This window comes from Aricia agestis, chromosome 11 (assembly GCF_905147365.1).
Source record: "Aricia agestis chromosome 11, ilAriAges1.1, whole genome shotgun sequence".
Lineage (NCBI taxonomy): Eukaryota > Metazoa > Arthropoda > Insecta > Lepidoptera > Lycaenidae > Aricia > Aricia agestis.
The window spans coordinates 12,669,434-12,692,374 of NC_056416.1; the positions used below are offsets into that span (position 1 = coordinate 12,669,434).

A 22,941-nucleotide genomic window follows, 5' to 3' on the forward strand; every position below is an offset into this window, starting at 1 on the left:
TACTGCCTATACAAGTTGATATCTAACATGTTGGATTGTTATTGCTATGTGCAGTTGCCAGGCGCATACAAACGTTTTGCAGAAATTCTAACCAGCATACTTAAAATTATAAATGCGAAAGTGTATCTATCTGTTTGTCTGTCTGTCTACCTGTCTATTACCTCTTCACGCTCAAAGCACTGAACTGATTTTGTTGAAACTTGGTATGGAGATATTTTGAGTCCCGGTACCGTAAAGTGCTAATTATATATTATGTGGTCCCGGGAAAGGACATAGGATACTTTTCTCCCAAAAAAACATCCAGTATTGTTATAATTACTTTATTCCAAACTTTTAAAAATAGTACACAATATGAATACAGTAGAAATCATACAAACATTGTGGAAAATGATTGGATGTAACTTTGCACCATAAAGTTAATATACTCGTAGGTATATTAACTTTATGTTTTGCACTATGTTAGCATTGCATAGTTGTCATACCGCGCGACCGGTATATATGTAGGTCTTGAAGGTTACGTCATGGCTATGTGCTTGTATAAGGGTCTCTGCTAATTACACTGTAAGCCGCAGCGATAAAACGCGCATCTTGTTAACATGGTTATAGTCGTGTCACGGTTCGGTTTCCAACAACAATGCTTTGCAATCTATAGAAATATAAACATAGGTAATAAATAACTAATATTATTATGATATACATAAATTAACATGCAAACAAATTAAACAAGAGTAAGGTATAGCTTGTAGTTGTAACAAACTTCACTTATAAATTTCCTCTTTCTTTTCATTATTTTTGTTTCAAATCTACGTGTCCGAAAGATAATGGTACCCATAATGATTAATGAATGTAATGCTTACCTACTAAAGAGTTTTTAAGACACGATATGAACTACCTACTACCAACCTAATATATATTCTGTGCTACTCATGTGCTACTACTCTTAAAGGTGGTTTATTGTCAATTGCGTTTCACAATCTGCAGGTACTACGGTAGTATGTGATAGTCCTAACAGTTTTCTCCTAACCAAGGTTTGTTATCGTACATTTCACAGTGAAGTAATCACCTCTCGCGCGTGTTGTTGTGATTTTGTGTCTGTGATTATTGTGTTAAATACTGGTAAGTTTATTACATCTATAAATGGTAAAATAATCCATGATACTTATCATGAATGAGAAAGTATTTCTGCATGTATATTTTCACGCTTAAAACGCTTAACTGATTAAGGTGAAATTTGGTATGGTGTCAATACGTAAGTCTGTGGATCTAATATTATTATACCTTTTTTTTCTGTCAAGCTTACAATTTTTCCGTGACATGCAAACTTCTGGACAAAGTTGTGTAATACGTGATGTATAGTAATAATATTATATGCAAGGGGCTAGGTCCCTAAGGCGCTTTGCAAACGACGGGGCGGGCGGGCCGGTCAATTTCGATTTTCGCCGCGAACGATAGCATAAAGGGAATCCTATAATATTACCAACAACGCACATAGACAGAGGGCAAAAAGACCACGCCGCAGGTGCCCGGCGGGTACTGTGGGCACAGCAGGCGGCTGCCTGCCGTGGATCTCACAAACCAGTTTATAATAATAATATGCAGTAACGCAGACGGCGGCGCGGGGCGGCGCGGGGAGGCGCGGCGAGGCGCGGGGCGGCGCGGGGAGGCGCGGGGAGGCGCGGGGCGGGGCGGCGCGGCGCGGCGCGGCGCGGGGCGGCGCGGCGCGGGGCGGGGCGGCTAGCTCAGTCCGCGCCTCGCTTCGATATCGCCACGCGCTTTTTAGTGATGGACGTCATCGATGTAGATGATTTAATTGTTGAAGTGCAGAAAAGATCGCCCATATATGATACGTCGTTAAAAGAATATTACGACTTAAGTGAAAAAAAGAAATTGTGGTACCAAATATGCCAAATAATTTACACTCCTGCAGTATGGATTAAGTTGTCATCGACTGAAAAAACTAAATATGGTAGGTAAGCTTTATTTATTAATGACTGTAATTTTTAATACACACATTTTACTTATTTCGTAAGTCGAGGATTATAATATTTTCGTCAACAGTATTTAGAGGTAAACATGACATATTATTATTTTGAAATATGACGTATTGTAGCGCCACCTAGTATTGTTGCCGCAAACCACTGCTTTGGGAAGGCAAGTCCGTCCGCCGTCGCGTCGCGGTATCGTTACCTAGTTTTTAAATGGCAACGAGGGACTTTGCGAGAGAGTTCGGACTTCGGAGAGGATTTCTCTCGCAATTTTTTTATTTAGCTTTATTATTTGAACTGTGAAACTCGATAATAAACTTAGTTTTACAATACGTAACGCGTGTTTTTGATTGTGGTGCAAAACTCCACGTCCTGCCTGCAGTATAAGGTCATTTGTAACTAAGCACACATATTATTTTAAGGGCCTATCAAACTCGTCAAAAGAAGTATAATTTTTTTACCATCTTATTTATTCAGCCGCTAGTAATACCGAGGTATTACCTGCTGTGCAAAAACAAAAAAAAAACATCCTGTTTGTACAAAAATGCACACAAGGTTCGTAGTCAATCACCATTTTCATCATCATTTTGTTTCTTGGTGTGCGGACGCCGGACGCACGTAGCTAATACTCCAAAAGCCGGTCGTATTTAAAAGTCCTATACGGCCGGCTCTCGCACTATAAGTAAGCGCTGTGTTTTAGATTACTCACAATAACACAATTCGTATAATTTGTCTTGACACCCTCAAACAAATAAGTTGGGGTGCGTTCCAAATGTTCCAACATTCAGGCATGGGCGTACCCAGGTTCTGGGCCAGGAGGGGGCAAATTATCCAGGTTCTGGGCCAGGAGGGGGCAAATTACCTAGGTTCTGGGCCAGGGGGGGCCAATCAGATTTTTATAATCTAGGTGTTTATAAAGAATATAAAATTTACAATTTTTAGTTGTAAAAATATTGTATTGCAAATAAATGGCGAAAAATCGTTTCCTTAATTTTTAATTTTTACTGATAAAAGTACTAGATAATATACTTAGTAGGTCAACATGATCCAGGGGGGGACAGCTGCCCCCCCCCCCTGCCCCCCCTCGGTACGCCCATGCATCCAGGGCAAAGCAGTACCGAACCGGTGAACCGGTGACGGCGACAACAGTGCGTTATTTTGACAATAATAATGGTAGATCTAGATCTGATTTGAAGACCCATTACAATTACTATGCAAAACGTACTAAGTAGCACAAAGAGTAAACTTTATCGTCCATGACGCCCGTGGTTCCCATCAATAATCACCAACCTTATAAATTGGTTAAGTACTTACATCAGATAAAAATGTTAAGGTTTTTTAATTCTGTTTAATCACTTATTCGAAAATCTTACAGTACATAAAACATGAAATAATTAAAAATTTAATCTCGATTTATTTTGTTCGAAACAAACCGAACAAAAAATCAGCCAAGTGCGAGTCGGCGAGTCCGAAGGGTTCCGTACCGTTATAGAGCAAAAGTAAGCCATTAATTGTGTTTTATATGGGAGCCCCCCTCATTTTTTTATTTTATTTTAATATTATTAGCAATTAATTAAAGGATTTTATAAAAAAATTAAGTGTCTAATTGTTACCATTATTAAAATCGAGCAAAAAAGGCCAAAAAAATCACGTTCCTTGTATGGAAGCTCCCCTTCATTATTAATTTTATATTGTTTTTAGTATTTGTTATTATAGCTGCAACAGAAATACAACAATCAACAAACAGAAATATAACAATCTGTGAAAATTTCAGAAGTCTAGCTATAGCGGTTTTTGAGATACAGCCTGCTGACAGACAGACGGACAGACAGACAACGAAGTCTTAGTAATAGGGTCCAGTTTTTACCCTTTGGGTACGGATCCCTAAAAACTAGCGTCTAAAATTTAATAGAAATACGGAACACATAAAATACATTTTATAATTGGGTACTTATTTAAAAAAAAAAGTTTTTTTAATGTATTTTAAAACCTACTTTAAAACCTTATTATTAATAATAAGATTGATATTTAATGCAAAAACCTTAAAAAATGTTTTTTCAATTAATTATAAACAATTAAAAATTCATGAAATTTAAATAAAGTCACGTGACTTATAAACGCGCCATGATTGAGATGTGACGTCACAATGTTAAATATACCTATTTCAATAGTATACGCCAATATTAACCTTATTTCGTTGATGTTTAAGATCAAAATTGTTTGCGCTAACTATAATATGCCATGTACGTAGCTAAACTTTTTAGTAAATCCACAATAAGCTGATGCTCCAATGACTCAAAATAATAAATGTCTTAATATATTATGTATAAAAATATCGTGAAGTGAATTTAAATCAATTTAATATAAATAATATAAAATTTAAAACAATTTAAAGCTGCAGTTGGGCAAAAAGTTTTTATATGAGAGTAAAGTAAACCAGTACTTATAGAAAAAATATATTTAAAAAATAAATGTTTACGCATATTGCATTTCGAGGAGATTTAATTGAATCTAAACATAAGAAGCTCGTTATTTAGAACAAAGTACAAGAACTCAAATTTATCAAACTTCTAAACCCAAAGCCTTAAATTAATTAAAACTGAAAACCAAAACACACCTTCAGTACCTACTTAAATAACACCCATATTTTTGTCGGGGGTTAAAAAATTGATAACGTTTCCAAAACTGAATTTGTTTCTCGTATTTTTAAATTGTTATTACACTTTACGATATTTTTTCTACGTGTCCTAAACGAATTTATAAAAATATCGCTTTAGGTACCATTTCAGTCGATTTAAAAATGTTCACTTTTTTATTTATTTTTTGATAAATGGAAATATCATAATTATATTTCCATTTATCAAAAAATAATTGTTGAAATACCCATTTAAAGAATATTTGCGCTTAGTTTCAAATGACCCTATATACTCGTAGGTGTACTTTTGTTGGTGCTGCAGTCTACACTCTCTTGATGTGATGTGAGGTGCTACTTTGATGATCGGGCGGTCATTTTTCGTAGTGTACAGTTGTGTTAAGCTGTTCTGTGATATAGATAGCTAGGTAATACTTGTATAATGATTTATAAATTTTAATATACTGCCAAGGCACACACCCTTGTGGAGAGGTAAAATAATTAGTAAAATATTGTTGAATCGTGCGACTGTCATCTTCTACTGTACTTTTCACACCAACTGCAATATTTATAATATATTTTTTTACCCTTGTGGAGAGGTAAAATAATTAGTAAAATATTGTTGAATCGTGCGACTGTCATCTTCTACTGTACTTTTCACACCAACTGCAATATTTATAATATATTTTTTTTATTTTATAAAATATTGTGTCCTCGGAATTTACCTCATCTCTTTTTCTCACGAAGTTTTGTAAGGTACAGGCTGCTTTTATTATTGTTATGGCTGTTTTGATATCAACATTCATTGCTCTTTGGAATATTTTCCACTTGGTAGTTTAAGTACCAAAAGCACATTCTACCATTCTGCGAGCTCTGCACAAACAGTAGTTAAAATGCGTTGTTGCACGCTGAGATCACAGTCAGGAAATGGTCTCATAACTTGAGATGATAAATCATCCATACTAATATTATAAATGCCAATGTCTGTCTGTCTCACTTTCACGCCAAAACTACTGAACCGATTGCAATGAAATTTTGTACACAGTTATTCTAGAGCCTGAGAAAGGACATAGGCTACATTTTGATGTGGGAAAATATCTTATTTCCATGAAAATATCGATGAAAATGAATTCGCATTGCGCGTGGCCAGCGCTCATCCCGGGGGTCCTGGGTTCGAGTCCCGCAGGCGGAACAAAAAGTTTTCAATGTTCCTGGGTCTTGGATGTGTATTAAAATAATATTTCAAAAATCTTAAATATATTTTATGTATAATATTATAAAAAATCCAGAAATATATCGATGCAATGAACATTTTAGTTCTAATACGATTCAACAGATGGCGTTTTATTTTTTACTTCATTGTAGCATAGAACTAATCATACTTATTAGTTATTATGTTTTTGTTTATAGTTTTTAATACGTTAGAATATTATGTTTAATAATATTATCACTTGGTATAATAATAATCAATCTATCTTATCTTATAGAACTCCTACTGCATTAATTCTAATATATGTGACAAGTTGACAGCAGAAGGCGCTCTAAATTAAAGGAGTTCGAGTGTACCGTGTTGGCCTATATTCCATCCAGAAAATATATTATCAATGCAATCAAAATTTTAATTCTAATATATGAAAACAGATGGCGTTTTATTTTTTACTTCATTATTGTAACAGAACTAATCATACCTACTTTATTATATATTGTTTTTATTCATAACTAGCTGTTGCTCGCGACTTCGTCCGCGTGGACTTTAGTTAATAGCGCGCGGTGTCAACACAATTTGTGTCAAATTTAAAAACTTTTTAAAACCCTGGTAAGTGGTACCCCTCTTAGGGTCGCGTTACTCCGGAATGGCAGCGCTGAAAGTGCTCGCCTCGCCGCTGCCATTCCGGTGTAGTGCGGCCCTTAATTAATCAAAATACCCAAAACCAGCTGTGCAGTGTGCACATAATCTATACTAATATTATAAATGCGAAAGTATCTCTGTCTGTCTGTCAGTCTCGCTTTCACGCCAAACGCCAAAACTACCAAACCGATTGTAATGAAATTTTGTATACAGATAGTCTAAAGCCTGAGAAAAGACATAGGCTACTTTTTTACTGGAAAAAAGGGTTGTAAGGGGGTAAAAATGCGTAAATTTGTTCAAATTAAGTTAATTCCAAAAATTCATAATAGATGGCGCCGTGAGTCTTCTACATCGCGCTGACGCTTGCTCAAAAGTCTTTCTATAAGACGTGGTATCATCTTACACTTAAGTTTCGATTTTTTTAGATAGTTATATCTATTCTACGGTATTAAATAACTCAGTACTTTATCTGTGCAGTTACGTTACCTTAAATCTATCAATGATAAACAGTTTATGGGTAAGGCTGCGTTTCCACTGAAGCGGAGCGGAGCTTAGCGGTGTCGAATTGACCAATCACCATGCTCGAATATACTCGAAATCTTTGCTGTCATTCCGCTGGAATTGGTCAATTCGGGCACCGCTAAGCTCCGCTCCGCTTCAGTGGAAACGCAGCCTAAAGTTGTGTGATTGGGGGGCTAAATAAGCTTTAAAATTTGGCATAAAATATAAAGTTTAATATAAAAAAATGAAATACTTATTGTGTGCGCACTGCACAGCTGTATTGATTTTTAAAGGGGTACCAGGGTTTTTTTATAAAAGCTTTTGACACCAATTTTGTTGACATCGCGCGCTATAAACTGAAGTCCACGCGGACGAAGTCGCGGGCAACAGCTAGTATATTATATTGTTACGTGCTAGGGTTCGAGGATTTGGAGAGAAAGACCTGGTGACTCTCTTGAAGACTTTATTAACACTGCACTAAACACTAGGTCACACACTTAGCACTAAGTCCAAACACAAATCACTAGGTTCAATCACTAAGCACTATCACTGTCCTAGGTCGTAGCCAAGTCGCAGGTTCCACTGGTTCACTCACTATTGATCACTCCGAAATCGCCTTGATGAAAACTCGAAACGAACTGAATTGCCGGGCCTGCCTGCGGCTCTTTTTATATGGCGAGACGAATTCCAGAAATTTCCCGATTCACGTAAACAAGTAAACAACCGTGGGAAATTTCTAGGCGGCTCGGGCATGTACCACAATAAAACTGCCGTCCTTGCGATAAGTGCAGTAAGTTGAATTTAATTTAGACCTTATGGACTCAGTCATAAGGTCTAAATTCAAACACGCTAACAAATAAAGGGTAAACACGTAAACAAACATTGGACCTTTTTAGAAGGTTCGAGTATGTACTTGCGCACCACGTGTCCGTATACCATGTACCGTAACAATATGTTTTTGCAATGATGCCAAATAGCGTTACATGTATCGTTCACTATGCAACGTATAGTACTGGCCCCAATCAAAAATTGATGTTATACTGAACATATATATATATATATATATATATATATATGTTCAGTATAACATCAAAATATTAAAAATTATTCTTATTTTTTAGGAAAACATCTTCAAAATAAATGGGCGACACTCAGGCGTGGATTTAGAAGAGAACTGGCCTTACAAAAATCGGACCCTGTTGGAGGTGCCGCAAAAAAAAGAAGAAAGTATATTTACTTTGATGCTCTTCTATTTTTGTTGCCATTTACAAAATTAGAAGACAATGAAACGTCGTCCGACATAGAAGATAATGAAACCACATTAGAAAAAGCTAATAATTACAGTGCAAACCAAAACTTGGAAGATAATGAAGAATGTTCAGTTCCAAAATCTAAGACCAAATTGCGTTCGACGAACTCCAACAACAATTACGATGAAGAGATTTTTAAAGTGTTAAAAGAAGAACCCATTGATGCAGATCCATTGATTTTTAATAATGCATACGAAGTAACAGACCCTGTAACAGACTCTGTAACAGACCCTGTAACAAACGAAACGGACAATGACGATGAAGCATTCTTGAAATCACTACTCCCAAGCATCAAACCATTTACACCAGATGAAAAATTATTGCTCAGAATTGAAATAATGAAAACCATTTTGAATTTTAAGAAATCATTAAATTACACGGTGCCTATAATATACGACCCAAATAAAAATTAATCTGAATCAAAAATCGAAAATCGCCCGTGTGATAACAGCCTCAGGGTCAATTCAGACCGCAACGCGACGCGTTAGATATGCATTTCTAATTTTATATGGATTTGACAGATTCGCAAGACGCCTCACGCAATTCAGATCTGTCAAATCCATTTAGCCGCGCCGCGCCTCGTCTCGCCTCGTCGCGTTGCGGTCTGAATTTACCCTTAGTCTATAAGGTACAAATTTAATGTTTGGTTTGATATTAATATTGTGTTATTTTTGCTATCGGTAACAAGTAAGTGTATAAAATATCTGCCACCGCTGCAACTGGGGCTGCTACTCGTCAAACTGAACAATTGTCTCCAAGGAACCCATAGTCAATTCGCAAAAAAATGTTTCGACTCTTCATAACTCGATCTGCTTGTGCCTTGTACCTATAGTAGCGATAGCAATAGTATCCAAAATGTTTTTTTGGTTCCTTGTATAAAGTTGTTCAGTTTGACGAGTTGAAGCTCCATTAGCATCGGTGGCAGATATTTTGCAAGCACATAGGGTGCTAGCTGTAGCATCTTATTAAATATCTAGTTACAAAACTTTGGTAGCAAATAAAAATCTTCAAGACTGATTACAAGAGAAACAAAAAGTACACATGATTTCAATATTTTTATTTACTTACCTTAGTACTACCTTACTGCCAACCTTTCCTCAGGACGAATGGACTTCTGCATAACTGTATCACAATGAGTGAAAACTCAAAAGTGCGAACAGACATTTTATAAACCTTAAAGAATTTGCGAGGACACAGTTTTAAGTCTGCATGTTTTATGTGAAACAGACTTTTGGTCAACCTTTGTGCATTCAGTGGGTGTACCCAGTATTCTCTGTTATGGTTGCGTCTCTTCCTTTTTTTGTAAGTAGGTACCTATATAAAATAAGCAACAATTCGAATTCTCTCTATCTCCATTTTCACTGATTCACTAGAACGAACGTCCTGAACTGACTGCCTCCACCTGTGTCTTTATTGTTTCGCGGACAAAAAGCCCCTGAAACCCCCTACATACTAAATTTCATTATGTAGGGGGTTTCAAGAGCTTCGCTCGGTATTCGATAAAACACGAATAAAATGACATTTTCTAAAAATAATTCCTAGCTAGATCGATTTATCGCCGCTGAAACCCCCTACATACTAAATTTCATTATGTAGGGGGTTTCATCAGGGACAAAAAGCCCGCCCCGCCCCGTCGTCTGCAAAACGCCTTGAAAATTGAAAGTTTACTCTATTAGCAAAACGTTAACTACTTATTTGTGGGAGAGATGGGTTTTACAGTTAACCATATAATAAGTTTATATATTTTATCCCTTTCTAATAGAACTTGTCAGTTAAAGGGTGGAAAAAAAAAACCTATTTAGTGAAAATGTAGAGTTGTTATGCAAGTTTCTCTTCAAAATTACGTTTCAGTTATGTATTTCTAAATGTTGTATTTAGAAATACATAACAGTAAATAATAAAATATGTGCAGTGTGCAGTCTCTTGATCTTGATTGACTCTTGATTGATTGATTGAATGACTCCTAACTCCTAAGTTTTTAGGGTTAGATGGTAGGTAAAAAAAGACCAAAAAAAACGTTTGTTGTATGGGAGCCCCCCTTAAATATTAACTTTATTTTGTTTTTAGTATTAGTTGTTATAGCGGCAACAGAAATACATAATCTGTGAAATTTTCAGAAGTCTAGCTATAGCGGTTCTTGAGTTACAGCCTGAAGACAGACAGACAGATGGACAAACATCGAAGTCTCAGTAATAGGGTCCCGTTTTTACCCTTTGGATACGGAACCCTAAAAAGTATCCTATGCCCTTGCCCGGGACTCAAAGTAACTCGATACCCAATTACAGCAAAATCGGTTTAAGGTGCTCCCTCACCGGGAGCATTCCCGTGTAATGTAACACTAGCTATTTGACCGAGCTTCGCTCGGTATTCGATAAAACACGAATAAAATGACATTTTCTAAAAATAATTCCTAGCTAGATCGATTTATCGCCCCTGAAACCCCCTATATACTAAATTTCATGAAAATCCTTGGAGCCGATTCCGAGATTCCAATTATATATATATATATATATAATTGGAATCCCTCACCGGGAGCATTCGCTTGTACGTTACATTACAAGCGAATGCTCCCGGTGAGGGAGGAGCACCTTTAGCGGATTGGGCGTGAAGAGGTAACAGACAGACAGACACACTTTTGAATTTATAATAATATTAGTATGGATATGGAAGCATGGATATTGGATAGCCAATAACGACCCTATAAAAGACTACATTCGTCTTTGTCAAAGAGTAAAGACCAACATCTATTATGTATACTGTAGACAGCTGGGCAATCTTGGGGGCCATCGTGGTTATACACCATTGATAAACGTGAAGAGGGGCCTTTATATTGAAATAAGTTATACCAAGTGGTTTATATTGAACACATTTAGATCAAGGTACACCATTTGCTTTCAAGTATTAGGCAAGAACATGTGTACTGTGACTATCACTGATCTATAGCCTGAGGATACACTTACATCAGTTAGAGTCATGATAACGGGTTTAAGGTTTAGGATCTTACTAGTTACTGCCGCACTCAGAGACGAATATTAAATGAAGATTTGGACATACATTATATTCTGTCAAACTCTTCATGAAATTGAAGTTTACTAGCTTTGTCCACACTGTGCCTTTTTCTGTTCGTCAAGGGCATGCGTTACAGTGCAGTCAATAGCGAACGTGAGGCATGCCCTCTCATCTTCTTTCATTCAACTTTCGTTTTGGCGCATTCAATAATTGATTGCGTCAACGAACGCAACGCAACGGCCGTTTTCAGAGAGTCATTGTCATTGAGAGCTTATTGTAACATGTGCGACGAGAATATTTAACTGGGTAGAATATGTGTGGCTTATTTGGTTATAAGAAATTCCAGAAAAAAAAGAAAAAGTGAAAGTTTTGGATTTGGTCAGAGCTCATGTGTCGCGGGCATGCCTCGCGTGCGCTTTTGACTGCGCACGCCCTTGATGAACAAAAAATGCACAGTGTGGACATAGCTAAGTGCATAGTGATGTCTCTGAGTGCGGCGGTTAATTAATGATAAATCCGTTTCAAGTTGTTGTATTGGGCTTTGCTTAAGAGGCCGGGTGCCATCGAAATTCTCATACATTACGTAGTACCAAAATCATTTTCTCATACGAAAATATTTTACACTAGATGATGCCCGCAACTCTGTTGCGCCAAAATTCGTTTATCGCGCGGGAACCGTACATTTTCCGGGATAAAAAATATCCTATGTCCTTTCCCGGGACTCGAAGTATCTCCATGCCAAATTTCAGCAAAATCGGTCCAGCGGTTTGAGCGTGAAGAGGTAACAGTCAGACGGACGGACAGACATACACACTTTCGCATTTATAATATTAGTATGGATGTTTGAGTTATTTTTCAGCTTAAAATAGTGATTACCTAGGTTCCTGCACAAAAATTTACTACAAAATATTTAAAAACACTAAAAAATCTGTTTAGTGCTTAAATATTTTGTAGTAAGTACATTTACTACAAAATATTTAAACACAAAAAATATTTTTTGTGTTTAAATATTTTGTAGTACTTAAATTTTTGTGCAGGAAAGGTCAGTTTACAGTTCATACCGAAACGAGATAAATTATGAAGTATGACTCGGCCAAGCATAATAGCGCGATCGGTATAAAGTTAAAATATGCTATTTTACAACTTTGTACATGATTTTATGCATTTCAAAACTTCGCCTGGTTTTGTCTCATTGACCTAACCCTAAGATTCTAATGTCTTTACTCTTTCCGTATCCAAAACGTGTGAAAATTAATCGCAGTAAGAAATTGAATTGCAAATGATAGGTAGTCCATGGTACTAATATTATAAATACTAAAGTGTGTCTGTTACCTCTTTACGCTTAAACCACTGAACCGATTTTGATGAAATTTGGCAAAAATATACATTGAGTCCCGGGAAATGACAAAGAATATTTTATATCCCAGAAAAATGTACAGTTTCCGCGCGATTAACGAATTTAGACGCGACGGAGTTTCGGGCGTTATATTGGTACAAATGAGGAAAATATGGAAAGCCGCACATACTCGAAAATGTTGAGCAAATCAGTTGAGACTATAAACAATGATAAAAAATAAAAGATCATTATCATCACGTAGATATTTTTCCTCTAATGAGCAAAAAACAGCTCGTTCTATTACGATATCTCTGTATCATTACTATCAACTATTAACTTGCATTGTAATCTGTAGTACAAGGAGTAAAGACGCTGTACTTCGGACAAAATATAATACTAAAGTTCTCTAGATAGTTATATCCAAAGTTTGATTATGTCTGTATTTCCTTTATAACAATTACAATATGAGCACTTATAGTACCTATGACATAATATTTTAAAGTTTAACGACCGTTCCCAATATTTGATCTATCTCTGGTTTTGCCCTACTAGAGATAGGAATAGCTCACAATTGACATAAAATATATGTCTCTAATGTCTAATGTGAGCTATTCCTATCTCTAGTAGGGCCAAACCAGAGATAGATCAAATATTGGGAACCGCCGTAAGTAAGTAATAATAATTAGAAAATATAGAAAGTAAAATTTATAATATTTATAAACTGAATATTATACTTTAATAAGTATAGGTAAACGTTCGAATAATATCTTCGGGGTCAACTTATTGTTTCCTTTCGTGCAAAGGTCAAATTAATATTCTGTACTGGTATAAATGGATATAATGTCGACACAGGCCACGAGTGTTTTTTTTTTTACTCTGTAACGCTTGGAGAGGCAAATTGCCATGATTCGTACACTATATTATAACTATATTATAATAGTACTAGCGACCCGCCCCGGCGTCGCACGGGTATAAAATATATATAGCCACTGAAAAAATGATTCAAATCGATAGCCTATGATCCCTCACGTGGTCTACTTCTTATCTGTGCCTAATAACATAAAAATTGCTCCAGTAGTTCGCGAGATAAGCCCTTTCAATTAATTTCCCCCGTTTTTTTCACATTTTTCAAATCGGAGGACCAGTAGTTCCCGAGATTAGCCCGTTCAAGTTAGCCCTTTCGAATAATTTTCCCCGTTTTTTTTTACACATTTTCCTCTATTTCTTCGCTCCTATAGTCTCTAGTCTTAGCATGATAACATATAGCCTATAGCCTTCCTCGATAAATGGCCTATCTAACACTGAAAGAATCATCAAAATCCGTTGCGTAGTTTTTAAAGAGAGAAGAGACAAAGGGACATAAGGGAAAAAAGAGACTTTGTTTTATAATATGTACAGATAATAATTAATAATACATCTATATATATAAAAATGGATTTTAAAATGTGTTAGTCGCGCTAAAACTCCCAAACGGCTGAACGGAATGGGCTGATTTTGGTCTTAAAATATTCGTAGAAGTCCAGGGAAGGTTTTAAAGTGACACGAAGTTCACCGGGACAGCTAGTCTTATATATAAAATTCTTGTGTCACAATGTTAGGCCGTGTACTCCTCCGAAACGGCTTTACTTTACTATTTTAACTAAATTTAATATGCATATTCAGTGGGTCTGATAATCGGCTACTGGGTACTCATTATATTGATAAGTGCATTTGTTGAATAAATAATAGTAATTAATTATTAGAACTCGAGACTGACGGCGACCATTGTTTGTACGACGGGATAGCGATGGACGTTGCCATGGTGGCATACTTATTTAGTCACTTCAATAAAATAATACGGGCGAAATACTTTATATGGCAAAGAAACGTTTGCCGGGACAGCTAGTAATAATATAATATTATGTATTTAGAGAAGGCGATGTAACAACACAACGCAACGTAGCAATGTATTGTTATGTTGCATTTTGTTGTCGCAATCTCAATGTTTAACATGTTGTTTTATGATAAATGATAATAGGTACATATGATGTTGCGTTATCGGAAGCCATTTTTTGAGGGACCAAAAACTACGAATGCCCCAACGCCGATCTACGTTATCCCGTTACAAACTTACAATGGTACAATGCAAGTTGCAACACATACACAACGATGCAATGTGACTTTTCCTGTCTTCCAAAAAGTTGAGGAACGAGGAACTTTGTAAATTAAATATCAACTTAGCCGTACGTTACGAATAATAAATAAGCAACTGTGTTTTATTTCGATGACTAATGAATAATGGCAATGGGAATTGTCCATTTTTTTTAATTTTGCTCATTACAAAAACATTTCGAGGAATAAGGTCAGTGATCGTTTTTCTGTATATAAACGAAAAAAATACCCATTAGTTACTTACATTTTTGAACAAATACGTTTAACCTTTGTTTGACCTTCAATGGCGTTAAATTAGCAATAAATTCGACCAACATTACGTTTCGAACTTTTGGTAAGCTTCTCGTATCAGCTTTCACATAATGAGAACTTGAATTTGACGAACCAGCCATTATAAAATATAAGATTGAAAGGAAATTTAAAATATATGCAGAGGTCAATTGGCGGCCGACGATGACGTCAGAGCAAAACTTTAAAAATTTATTAAGAAAAAACTAGCCAATGAATTTCAAAATTATTTAATTTATATTCTTAAAATACCCTATTTTAACGAAAAAAAAGTACATGTGATTTTTTTTGGACAATGCCCATTGGCAAGTCTCCCCTAGAAGGTATAATAATTCACTTGACGACCAATATATAAATAAATCATACTGTGATAATATTTGGAAAGGAACGATAAATTAACATAATATTTGCTAAGACATTATAGTCCAAGAGTCAATTATGTTATTGAGATTTTATAATTACTTATTATTAAACTCAACGGTCGTATGATATCAAGTAGGCACTAATTTTTCGTCGTTTGTTCTTGAAGGTTAATATTTCAGAAAAAAGAATCTGCCAAGTGCGTGGCGGGCCACGCGCAATATATTATATAGGGTTCCGTTGTACCGCTAGTTTTTGAAAATGTTTGTATGGTCAACGTATACACTATAGAGTACATTTATAACGTGTTTTACTCTTCTAACATTAGGTATATAATATTTTGGATTGATGCATGCCAAGTGTATGAGCCATACATACAATAGGAAAGGCTTTAGAAGGAAACGGAAACTGTTATACAGTACAGTAGTTCACGATTCACTTGACAAATCTTTAGCGTTGTAAGGGTTTCTGGAACCTTCCAGAATCTTTAAGAACGGCCCGTCAGTTTTATGTCGACAAAAAGACTTACCTCTTAAACTAATTTCAACTAGTAAATAGCACGTGAGTCATATCTGTTGCATGGAAAACCAGTCCCGACCAATATAACTTGAGCTCTCTCTTAAGCAAATCTTCCATTGATTTCCATTGAGAAGTTACGTTAAGTGGAACACAATGGACCACTGTATATTGGTCGAGTGCGCCGTATAGTATATTATCTACAACGTAGGACATTCGCCATCTGACTTACACAGAGGTAAGTTGTGTTTATTATTTGTATCTATATTGTTTTGATTGAGTGTTTTATCTTAAATAGAGTTTTATATCTACAAGCAATTGACATCTTACGTTTGTTTAAGTTCATTTATCAAAGTACATCTCAATACAATTATTTAGTTGTTCAAGGTCTATTTTCCAAAAACTGCATACAAAATATAATTTTACTTTAAAGTTTACCTTATTATTAAGTTTGTTTTTTTTTACAATTAGTACTTATTTAATTTTAGAATTTATTTATTTGTTCCAATTTACTTACCAACTTTTGGGCCGGTAAGACAGATTAAGTAAGTCAAAAATATAGTGACCTTTTTCATTTTGAAATAAGTATATTTTAACATTGGTAATATTTTGTAAATTTGTTTCATAAATTACTTTAAGATTATGATCTTTTACAATAATTCACCTTCAGTTGAATCAAAATATTGCGCCACAAATAAGAAAATTGCTTCACCATAACAATATCAGACCTTTAAGTTTCTTGGACGCTTTCAAGATGAAATACGCGGTTAAGAACGTAAAAGGCAGTTTATTCTACAAAAATATGATTTAAATATTATATATATAATAAGCTAAATAGACGACAGAGCAACATTTTCTACGGGAAATACCTAATAGTAAGTAAGAGGAATCATAATAATGAATTCAGTTTTTGTTTTTATTGTACCTATGTCTCCTAAGTGGTAGATACAGGTTTCTATATTCAACGGTGCACTTACTAAAATGTCATTTTCGGCTCATTATTAACTTGTTAAGGCATCATACACGATTCGTTTTGAAAATAAATAATATACCCTGACTTCTGAGTGACTCAAAAAGTTATTGCGTCCCATTTATTGCAAATTGTTGTCACTTGTCAGCAGGGTTATAAAAGGGTATAAATTATTATTTTTCAATAAAAAAAATATAATAAATTAACAGTTTGTCGTGATGGTAATAAAGCTATTTCACACAGAAAATGTTTAGCGAGAGACAATAATTATTTCACACACCTTTCATGTCATCCGAGTAGAATATTGTCAAGTATTGTGGCTGAAACCACATAATATGTCCTCGCCCCTAAGAATATCATTGACGCGGAATTTTGATTATAGAAAATGAATTAGAAAAAGAAAATTTGATTGTAAGCCTTTAGGGCTAAATTATTAACGTGAGTAAATGTCAGGTGCATATGCAGATGCGCGGGTTTCTTGTAAGGTCAAGACTTAATAACAGATGTAATTACAAATAAACGTTCTCTTAAGGTCCGGTCACACTAAAACGAAACACGAGTTTAACGCTTTTAAATTTCGAATCGCTATTTTGTACCGTTGCGTCTCTTTAGTTGTTAGTCATTGTTATTTACGGTTTGGTGTCGTTGAACATTGATCCTTACGAGCAGTATAGTATACTTGTCAGTTGATACAATATAGTATCAAAATAAATTATGACAATATTGGTTATATTTCTACACATTTCACATATATACCTATGTGAAATGTGTAGAAATATAACCAATACCTACTAAAGAAAATTCTGTAAACTTCTGATTTTTTTTTCCGCAAAAAATTCTTTTAGCACATTAATCTCAGGCTTTATTTGGCGAGGCTTACCTATCTTTTAATAATTTAATTACCTTTTTAATTTTTATTTCAGTGTTCAAAGCAATCATGGCAAAGTTCTTAATAGTGTTGGCATTGGCAGCGGTGGCTTCAGCACACCATGAAAGGGTTAGTAATTAAGTTAAGCATAATATATTATTTATATTATAACACATTATTTGACTTTAAAACATTTTCTAATGAAGACAAATAAATTAGAAAGTATATGTATTAATTGGAAAACGTCTAAACGCGTCTTTATTAATTAACTATCCCAACCATTAATAAATTAATATTAAAAATTCCGATAAGAACTGAAAGAACAAGAGGATAAGAGAATGACAAAAATAAGAGGATTTTTTTTAGAAACGATCAAAATAAGTGAATCTGTGTACACATACAGTGAAGACTAAGAGCGACCGCAGACTTGCAATTTCAAGTTGACTGACTATTATCGTATAGTATGACTGTTAAGCCGCGTTGACACTTAATAGTGTACTTTAATACGTATTGTACTTTAATAAGTATGCTTGGACAAAGTAGATTTGGCGGTTTTTTGGACGCTACTTTGATCATGGCAACACTTATCAAAGCGCACTTGGATGACGGCGTCTAATCAAAGTGGACTTGGACCGCGTTCAACTTTTCCAAGCCTACTTGGATGTCAGTTGATAAATCAAAATGGTGTCAACTGCAAAAACGGTGGCATTTCGCAATAAAAGAAAATGGAGTGAACGCGATACTTTCAAATTCGTCTTTTTCCCGTCTTAGCTCTTCTATTAACAAGTCTGCTACAATTTCGACACCATTTAGCAATAAATCTGTCTGGTCCGACATCTTTCGATCTTGAAGAATGAAGAAAATGATCAAAGTGAACTATGTTAGTGTCAATAGGTATCAAAGTGAACTTTGAACAAAGCTAATTTGTCAAAGCATACTTTGATAGTGTCAACGCGGCTTTAGCTATGGCAGCTTATGAGAGCTCGCACATCCAACTAACGGCCGTTCCCAATATTTGATCTATCTCTGGTTTTGCCCTACTAGAGATAGGAATAGCTCACATTAGACATTAGAGACATATATTTTATGTCAATTGTGGATGACAGAGATAGATCAAATATTGGGAACGGTCGTAAATTGTACAACTTTTAGTTGGATGCAATGTGCGAGCTCTCATAAGCCGCCATAGTTAACAGTATACTATACGATTTAGTCGGCCAACTTGAAATTGTATATCTGCGGGGACCCTAAAATTATTAGATCCTACAATCTTAGTGCTATTTGGTTTTGTGTATGTAATACCTATGTCTTAAAATTGATCAACGGTACATCAATTATGTCTGTCTATTTTGGTCATCGTGACTGTTATTATACATAATTGATTACCTTCGAGGCTAGTGCGTGCAACACTAATAACACTATGAGGAAAATGTGTATACCTATACTGACCAATAAAAATACTGAAGGAATAGTTTATTTTATGTAAGTGACATCATAATCAATATTTACAGACGTCCTATAATACTGCTTCTCAAAAGTTACTTAATATAGAATTTTGTAAGCTTCTGAAGCTAAGAGAATCAAATTCACTATGTAATTCTGCTAAATGTCGCACGAATCCTAAATGATAAGACATAACATTAAGTACCGTATAGGAATTAAAGCATTCCTAAGACTCCTAAGAGGCGAATTACAAAACTACATATAAATTTATAAATTTATAAATTATTTTAATATGTTTATCACTTTGAGTAGTAAGTATACAATTACAACACAATAGTCATAATATTACAAAAATTCTAATACGTACATGAACATAATATATACTTAATTATACGTACGTAAACAAAATATTTCAATTAAGTTTTAAAAATGTTTAGATTATAGGGAATAATGGATAAGTACTGTTATTATTTAAATATTTTTGAAATATCACTTCCATTTTGCTTGTTGTTGGCAATTCTGGAGCCAAATTGTATTGCTCGTTTTGGTAGAGTAGAAGCACTTAGCAGTCCTATTTGATAAGCAACAAGTCGTAAAAAGAGCTTATCACCAATTCCCACATTTAGATGTTGTGAAGGAAAACATCTTAGCCAAGGCTTGAGTTTAATAACATAATTTACAAAATCTTCATCCAGATATGGCATTCTTGGCTGTCTGCCATGATCACATATAACTCTATTATCACGAGCTAAATTTCTGAATGATATTCTTTTCCAATCTAGTAAAAGTTCTTTAGATAATCCAGCCCAACCATGCCTTTATATCAAATGTTTCTATAAAGTTTTGTTTCTAGACTCTGTCTTGGACAGTGTGTCTGTCTGTCTTTATTTCATGGACGAAAACTATACTCGATACTGTGTTCTTTTGCGAGATTCAAAATATCGTCATCGTCATATTATCGTATTTCATTAAAATACTAGATTTTACAGATAGACAGAGACACAAACAAACATTCACACTTTTACATTCACGCCATAATTACCTATCTAGAAAATTCCCCATAACTGCACCAAACATCAAAACACACATTTGTAATAATTATCACCAAGAATATTCCTTAGAACTGTACCAAAACCTTACGTATTCCAGGAAGGACCTCTCAAAGCGATCGTCCGCATCACCAGCCCCACTGGTAAGGACGTGAGCGGCCTCATCAAGTTCACCCAGCTGGATGACTCGAAGGTTCACGTGGAGGGCTCCATCTCCGGTCTCCCGGCCGGCGAGTACGGATTCCATGTGCACGAGAAGGGAGACCTTTCTGGAGGCTGCGCGTCCACTGGCTCGCATTTTAATCCTGAACATGTAAGTATTGGTTACAACTTACAAGGCTAGAGTTAGAAAAATACATGCTTTTGTATTGAATAAGTTGCAGTTATACCAGTCATGGTTTAGCTTGAAACGATATTAAGTCAACATTATATCATTTTAATCCTAGTTAAAAAAATTGAAAGAATTTCTCTTTGGTCTTCAAGATTAATGAGGAGATCAAAGCATATTCCGATGAACAATAAGCTAGCCCAGAATATTTCTAGAAAACAGATGTTGTTGAACAAAATCATCGGAGATTAAAATTCTCGTCATGACTCAATTTCCATATCAGCACCTGATCAGCATTCCAATTTATTATGACTACATTGTAACCATTCCAATCGCTAAATTAATCGCTTTATTTACCTACATAGTCAGACTAAGATTACATCTTGTTCTTTTGACCTTACTACCGCAAAGACCAAATGAAAAATGTACTACTTAGCTACGTATGTGCGTAGCATAACTACAGATCTTCAAACTCTTAACGTTATCTATTTACGTTTGTATTAATTAATAGCTTACAACTTCAAGGCAGAGATTCTAACTGCCACGCGGGAACCGTACATATTTTTTCCGGGATAAAAAGTATCCTATGTCCTTTCCCGTGACTCAAAGTATCTTTCAGTTTAGCTGTTTGGGCGTGAAGAGGTAACAGACAGACACATTTTCACATATTTTTATAATATTAGTATGGACTTTTATTCCTATTTTTACTCATTTACGCCTCTACATTACAGAAGCAGCACGGCCATCCCAACGACGAGAACCGCCACGTGGGCGACTTGGGCAACGTAGTCTTCGACGCCCACGGCAACAGCACTCTGGACTTCGTCGACAGCCAGATCTCACTCTACGGACCCCACTGCATCGTCGGCCGAGCCGTGGTCTTGCACGAGAAGGCCGACGACTACGGGAAGTCCGACCATCCGGACTCCAAGAAGACCGGAAACGCCGGAGGCCGCGTCGCCTGCGGTGTTATTGGCATTCTGTAATGATTTCGTTTTATAGCATTCCATGACCACATAATTTAAGGCTGTACAAAAAGTGATAATAAATAATAATTCGCTCTCTAATTTTTGAATACATTACAATTTGTGATGTCACAAGTTTTGTACCGAGAGAGATTTTGTCTTAATGTAGCGCTACTTTTAGGATATTTTTTGAAAATACAAATTAAAACTATTCTTATTTAGGAATTCACCTGAGATTATATCTGTATACCTACGAAATAAAGTTTATTTCATTATGTTTTGATTTCTTATTCCTCATTATTCAAAAAAAGTTACCTTACATACTGGCGTAATACATAGATGGAATGTAAAAGATAATCCTTTTACATTCCATCTATGTATTACGCCAGAATTGATTAAAACAAAAGTTGGTAATATTGGTATTTTACGGCTGACAAACTGCAAAAGTAATCGTCTATACTTGATAATTTTAAAATTTCTTGTACCAAACTGATCAAGAACATGTCAAATGATAGCAAGAAACAATATTTTACAGAAACAATATTAAAATTGTTTTATTTCTGAATAGATTTTTAAAAATGCTTTCAGAATGTTGATACTACGGTGCCTACCACCGGTATATTATAGGTTAATAACAAAACATAAATGCGGATTCTTAGTACTCTTACTACATTATGCACCAAGTAGGATACGTTCTTATAACTTGTACATGGAGTAGGATTGTGACTGAAGTTTTATGTAACACATACAATTTGGCTATAGAAAACATAATAAACTATCACGACAATCGTATCACTAATCGTAATCGTAATCACTAGTCACTAAGATAGAGCAAAAGTAGAGCCTGTGTAATCAGAATCGGAAACAGCAACTAAGCTAAGCTAACAGAACGGAATTGCTATAATATTTACTTGACCATTCTATAATTCAAGACGTGAGTGGAAGAATAAGGTAAGTAACATGAAAAAAATTCCCGTTTTTTTGCTTAAATGGAGGCTTTAGGGCCGGAAAAAGTATTTGAAATATAAAAAATATAGATTACATGTGTAGCCAGATATATTAGCTAGGTTATGTAGTAGATAACTCACAAGTTTTATTAAAATAATTAGCGAAAAAATGAGTTATTGTCCGTATGTTACGAAATGTTACTTGTTCGATTCTTCCACTCACGTCTTCATTTTATTTTGATTTGAACGTATAATTAATTGCTATTATTTATTTGCAGGTCCCCGGTAGACGGCTGGTTTGAGAACTCTGCATTGCAGTGCTCACTATCATCGTCCATACTTCTTTTATTAGTACTTATTTATTCTGTTGTACAATATTAAGAGGGCGACTAACCCCAAAAATCAAACATCGTCCTTCTCTCTTCACTCTCACG

The 22,941-nt window shown here is 35.2% G+C and overlaps 1 protein-coding gene across 1 annotated transcript; it reads left to right on the forward strand.

Moving 5' to 3' along the window:
• Positions 1 to 1,767: 1,767 nt before the first annotated feature.
• On the forward strand, positions 1,768 to 22,888 carry LOC121731880 (superoxide dismutase [Cu-Zn] 1-like). Its single transcript, XM_042121555.1, has 5 exons — positions 1,768 to 1,966; positions 17,831 to 17,904; positions 20,368 to 20,580; positions 21,327 to 21,577; positions 22,786 to 22,888. Exons 1-5 carry the CDS (start codon positions 1,783 to 1,785, stop codon positions 22,886 to 22,888), a joined length of 825 nt encoding a protein of 274 aa, XP_041977489.1. The 5' UTR covers positions 1,768 to 1,782.
• The last annotated feature ends 53 nt before the right edge of the window (positions 22,889 to 22,941 follow it).